Below are 6,214 nucleotides of genomic sequence, written 5' to 3'. Positions count from 1 at the left end.
GAAATTTAGCAAACGTGGGAGTTAAGCTATGATGGGAGGTTTGCCAACATGGGAGACACTTTGATATTAGATATTAGTATAGGTTTGGAAGTTTAGCTAACATGGGAGTTAAGCTATCATGAGAGGTTAGCTAACTCCAGTATTCAACACAGCTTCCAAAGTTCACCTTTATGTTCAGATTACATTTGAACGGTAAATACAGATTCTTATCTGACTCGGTACGTGTATGAAACTCTGTTGAGAACCTTTTGTTTGAATCTGAATGAAAACGTTTGCTTGCCAGCTCTTTATGTACACAATAAGAATCCACCTTTATCCAGCTATGTGGTTTGTCCCTTTAACTTATATTCCATAAGTTTGAGCCACAGACATAATACATTCAGAGTGAGGAGTCTCTTCTCGCTTTTGGTTTCTCTTTTGTTGCAAGACAGCAAAATATAAGTTATGCAGGCAGAGTTACATTTTCAAAGTTGGTTTGAATTTCTCTATGTACAAGCTACACTCAGTTGAACTGTACATGATCACAGAGTCACAAAGTGGAGCGACATTTCAGCTGCTCCTTCAGGAATTCATCCGTAAAGTTCATATATTTAAACCCTCATCACTGCCAAACAGATATGAGCATATTTACAGTACCATGTTACCTCACTTAAACGACTTCATGTATTAAAGTACGCTCCCTCTCTCTGGAGATTAGTGCTATTTTCATTGGGAATCACAAGGAACCCCCTTTGACATTACAAAGTAATGAAATCAATACAAAACTAAAGGGAAAAGACAGGAAATGCACAGTATAAAATCCGATGTGCATGTGTGCAAGAATCACAAGAACAAATGATAGAGAGAGAAAGTCCCAGAGAAATGAGCGGAGAAGCTATATTTTTGGCTTCCACAAAAAAAAGTTACATTTGCTAAATCTTACCGCAAGTGACCTGTGGCAAGAGTAATATCACATTAGATAAACTCAGACTAAATCATTTAAAACTACTAGTTCACCACAGTGTCCAAATCTTTGTGTCAGATGCTCAGTTACTTTTTCCACTTAGTCCTGACTGCTTCAGGCCTCTGATTTAGGAACATTGATGCTCTTCACCAGATCTCTGAAGATCATTCTACGAACATCTTTTGATACAGTTTAGTTAGGACAATACAAAGATTAAAGTACGTCAGACGGGACACACAGCCGCGTCTTCAGACTGCAGAGAGTCTTTAAAGCAAAGGTGCCCACCAGCAAGAGTCCTGAATCAAACTGCCAGAGTAAAAAAACATGGCTTACAAGGGCACTGCAAATCTACATAAGCCATAAAAGCCATGCCACATTTACACCCTGTTAGGGCTATTCTCTCTTAAAGGGACATGCGCACAGTTTACAAACAGAGGAGGCGAAAAGACTGCTGAGAAAGCAGCAGGGTTGGGAAAGTTACTCTCAGTCTTACCCACTACTGACTCCTGATTGCCAATTTTATGTTGTGACACAGTGCACTCTAATTTAAAAGCCAATTCTTTTAAGCTGTATGATCCATTCATTTAACAGATTTCATTTTTTTGTGCTGAAAACAACCATTATTTCAGAACTTGTGAAAATATGTGTGCAAGTTTTTCAAAAACATGTGATCTTTTCTTTTTTTCCTCTTTCAAGTTTTACCACACAAGATTAAGTCAGATCACTTTTAACAACTCCACAAGTAATCCATTGTTCCCAACCCTGTAAAGCAGTGAGCGTGGCAGACCAGTCACATGCACACTATGGGAAATGTTAGGCTAGACACAGGAGTACTAACCTTTGGCTCTCTGGCTGCTGGGTACTACACATCATACAGAATAACAGGCAGCGGCAAGGGGAGGAGACTCACATGTCCTATGAAAGCACCGTTCACACAGTAAAGTTGCATTTTGAGGTGGGTTTTCTTTTTTCACTCAGTAACGTGGGATTACTAAGAGTCAAATCTGTGTTAAAACTGTTGTATATCTGTCAGTCTCTCTTGCTCAGAGACCTGTCGCTCCAGCCACCTCTGCAGAAATAATTAGTCTGTGAACTATCGGCAGTGAGCAATATATGACCTATTTTTTTCTTCACACGATTGAGAGATCTTTTTTTCATACATGATACAATGTACTGCGCAAAATGGATCTGCGCACATACTGGAAGCATAATGTTGCTGAGGACATGCAAGTTGTTGAGTATACAGTAGAGCAAAAAGCGATGTTTCCCAAAGTCATTGTCTTCCTCATCAATCTTGAAACATCATCAGTCACTCAGATTTGCATCTTCAGGCGCGCAGTTCTTTCTTAGAGTGTGGTTTATTTCCCAGCAGGGTGTCAATCTCAGCAATGGTTTGAGGGGTCATTTGAGATAAAATCTGCAGGGAGATTGTGAGAGTAGAAGCCGGTTATGATGCGACGTACACAAGTATAACATATCTATTGGTTGTTATGGCTGTAGTTCACAGTATATGGGAGGCAAAATGGATGATATAAGAGGAAAGTAATCTACCCGGAGGGCACCCAGGTTCTCAAGGAGCTGGTCTGTGGTAGAAACACCCAGAAGGACTGAGCTGACTCCCTCACTGCGCAGACACCAGGCTGCAACAAAAGAGAGAAACAGCAGTGAAACTCACATATAAATGATATCAAAATATAGTTTCCAGTCACATTCTGTTTGTTTTTGTTGTTGTTGTTGCAGGAATCAGATCACAGCAACTATTTGAAATTCTAGTTAAATAATTGTCTCCATGAAAAAAAGAACAGTTGACCAAATATTGACGATAAGCAAAATTATGGCAATAATCCCAAATCAATATGCTTCATATAAGATGAGAAAGAATACAAGGTAGATAATATAGACACAGAAATAGAGGTGTAAAGCATCAAGTAATGCTCAAATTATTCAATCAGTAATAATATGATCTTAAAAAAGCATTTTAAATCAATTGTTTTTCCAGTTGACAATTTCACAGATGACTCAAATTAATTATATTGCAGGTCAAATTGACCCATTTTAAAATAAAAAATAAAAAAAATTAAAAGTATTTTTCGACTATGAAACTTCTTCTGCTTGGCTTAATAAGCATCATCAACATATAAAATGAAATGGTTCATTTCACACATTTGCCCCCCCCTGCATTTTTATATTACATAGATACCGTACGTGGGTCAATTTGACCCGGCAGTCAAAGTGGAGGCTAAAAGAGGTCAGAAGTGTCAAATACTAAATGTTTCTTTGCAACTGTGTGACATATTTCACCCCAATCACTTTCCAATGTACATGAAAAAAAATGTTGATATTAGTTTTCATTAAAAACTAGTGAATTTTCCTCATTGAACTATGATCTGTTATTTATTAATAATTAAAAGAACATTAAAGAGCACCATTGCACTAAATATTGATTTAAATGGTTTATAATAAGGTTTAAAAAATGTTTATTGGGAATTTTTTGGGTTCTGACACTTTTGAATCATTAAATATGCCCCGGGTCATGTTGACCCTAGAACATTAATGCTGTCCCTAAGAAATGAACATAATAGGGAGGGTTAAAAAGAGTTTTAATTTTTTTCCACCATTATAGTGTCTTGGGTTTTTTTCTCTTTTTCAAGAGTTTTGTGACTTTAAAGGTACAACAAAAACATCTAAAACTTGAAATAATCATCAATCTTTACCTCTGTCCACATAACAATAAAATAGACAAAGAACATGTGTGTTTATGGATACTCTCATTAGCCTGGGTGTTACCTATGGCTAACTGTGCAGCAGTGCAGCCCAGTCTGTCTGCCAGTAGATGGAGCTCCTTGATTTTAGCGAGCTGCCTCCGGCCCTCCTCGCTGTTCACCCTCTCCTTCAGCCACTGGTATCCCTTCATCGGGAGGAAAATGAAGAAAAGCATTGATACAGGACTGATTTCACACTGCAGTACCCCGCTGATCAGGGGGAGAATTACACTGAGGCTGATTTCCAGCAGGGAAAATCCCAGAGGAGGGTCTGTAAATTCAAACTGACCTTCATCGCTGCTCTAGAGCACTCTGGTACACCATCGCTGTACTTCCCTGTGATTAATCCACAGGCAAGAGGAGACCAGGTCATTGCTCCAACACCTGCAGGAGTAGAAAAGGGGGCAGACATTTGAATAAAACTTAATGAATACTCGATTAAAAATCTGACGCTAATTAGAGCTGTGAGACTGAGGATGTCTGACCAATCTTGTGGTAGAGCTCAGGAAGCTGCACCTCCACTTTATCCCTCTGGAAATAGTGATACTCTGCTTGCTCACACACAGGTGGGATCAGGTTGAACTGGCGTGCTACTGAATACGCCTCCTGCAGCCCAACAAAGAAACACAATGTCATGGTTACAGAAAAGCACAAAAGGCCACAAGAAAACATCACTGCATTATTGATAGTGATAGTTTCTGAATATGAATTCAGCAGTCACCATAATTTCCATGGCACTCCAGCGTGAAGTTCCCCAGTACATTGCCATACCCTGGTTTATTACAAATGTCATGGCCCGCACAATCTCTGCAAATCACAGATCAAAACATTGTATTTATATGATCACTGTTTTGACACAGGTTTAAAAAAAAAGCACCATAAATGAGAAAATATCCACACTAAATTTACCTTACTATGACTACTGCATGAAATCATCATAAGGATATTAAACCAATTAATAGAAAAATAAAAATGAACATGAACTTACCTTCCATGGGACTGTTGACATCATTTCTGTTAGCAAAAACGATGTCCACGTATTCTAGCTGCAGTCTTGATAAGGATCCTCTTAAACCTGCCATAAACAAGTTCAGCCATCAATAACTGACATTATCACTGTTAACTTGTTTATTTTTGGTACTTTATAACAAACCTAACAAACAACAAACATGCTAACAGCTCTGTGCAGCTGCACTTCAGCAAATTGCCAGTGGTGGATAAAAGTACACGTCTTCATTACTGAAGTCAGAGTATAGACACTCCATGTCAAATATTACTCCAATACAAGTGAAAGTTGTTCTGTCAAATTATTACTTGAGTTAAAGTGCTTGCTTTTAAAAATACTTAAGTATTCAAAGTACTTTTTAAAATATCTCAAAATGTTGTTTTTTCACAATGTATCAGTGCAGTCAAGAATACATATGAGTAGGCTACATTCTGTTACATCATGTTTATTTAGAAACAATTACTTGAAATCTCTAAAAACTACACCATGGAATTAAAACAGAAACTAAGTTACTCCAAGCACAGACAACTTAGTTTGAAATGTTCATCTCGAATGAAAGAAACGTTACGTAGCTCAACACGCTTTCTCATGTTGGACTGTGAATGTCTGTATGTTTGAGCAGAGTGGGAAACAGGGTGAACATTTCAAACTATACGTATCATTCTTCATTTTAAAAACCTCTAACATGGGATGAAGATATGGTCATGGTTGCTCAGGTGGAGAATTATAGCCATCATTACCACCTCTAAATGAACTGCCTGATCTGAGTGAAATTTGCTCTGTGAGATGCATGATATACAGGTACGACTAAACCCATGAAACAAACAGAACTACACAAACACATTTTACTGTCTTAGGGATCAGATTTCAGAAAAGAGAAGGAAATTCATGAGCTGACTTCAAAGCTAAAGTAGTGAGTAACTAGAGCATTGATAGAAATGTAGTGGAGTAAAAGTACAATAATTGTCTTCTGAATGTAGTGGAGTAAAAGTAATAAGATTCCCCCAAAAATAATACATAATAATACACATAAAGTAGAGATACTCCAAAAATGTACTTAAGTACAGTACTCAAGTAAATTTACTCTGTTACTGTCCACCACTGCAAATTGCTAATATCAGCATTCTAACAGTGGTTAGCAGGTCCACTGTTAGAAAAAGTAGTGAAGTGTGTTAAAATGCTAACGTATACTAGCTAGTATGAAATGCTGAGTAGAGTTGGAGATGTTAGTTTTAAGGAGACTTCTGTAAATAATCAGTGTTTGACAATGTGAGATGTTGACTTTAGAGGAAGAGGATCACTGTGGCCAGCAGCCTCTCTGAATCAACAACAACAGATAAACATTTGCATCCATGTACAGCCAACAGCTAACATGGCTTGAAATGAGAGTCTATTCTTAGAGCCTTGTTCCCTATCTCAGCATCCTCTCGAGGAGACCTTTCAAACAGATTTATGCTCTCGTTAATTTTTCAATCTATGCTAAATGTTGAATAAGCTACAGTA

General features: G+C 37.8%; 1 protein-coding gene across 1 annotated transcript in view; it reads right to left on the bottom strand.

The window, feature by feature from the left end:
- Positions 1-275: 275 nt before the first annotated feature.
- Positions 276-6,214, bottom strand: part of LOC117812879 (voltage-gated potassium channel subunit beta-2) — a 30,076-nt gene continuing 24,137 nt past the window's right edge. The window contains exons 8-14 of the mRNA XM_034683865.1: positions 4,694-4,780; positions 4,427-4,512; positions 4,191-4,311; positions 3,995-4,089; positions 3,731-3,851; positions 2,495-2,583; positions 276-2,360 (exon numbers count right to left, since the gene is read on the bottom strand). Coding sequence (XP_034539756.1) covers positions 2,271-2,360; positions 2,495-2,583; positions 3,731-3,851; positions 3,995-4,089; positions 4,191-4,311; positions 4,427-4,512; positions 4,694-4,780 — 689 coding nt within the window. The 3' untranslated portion in view covers positions 276-2,270. The remainder of the gene's footprint in view (positions 2,361-2,494; positions 2,584-3,730; positions 3,852-3,994; positions 4,090-4,190; positions 4,312-4,426; positions 4,513-4,693; positions 4,781-6,214) is intronic.

This window comes from Notolabrus celidotus, chromosome 5, assembly GCF_009762535.1.
Source record: "Notolabrus celidotus isolate fNotCel1 chromosome 5, fNotCel1.pri, whole genome shotgun sequence".
NCBI classification, from domain to species: domain Eukaryota; kingdom Metazoa; phylum Chordata; class Actinopteri; order Labriformes; family Labridae; genus Notolabrus; species Notolabrus celidotus.
Note: the sequence above shows the minus strand (reverse complement) of the source record. Positions and strands in the feature narration are given on the sequence as shown.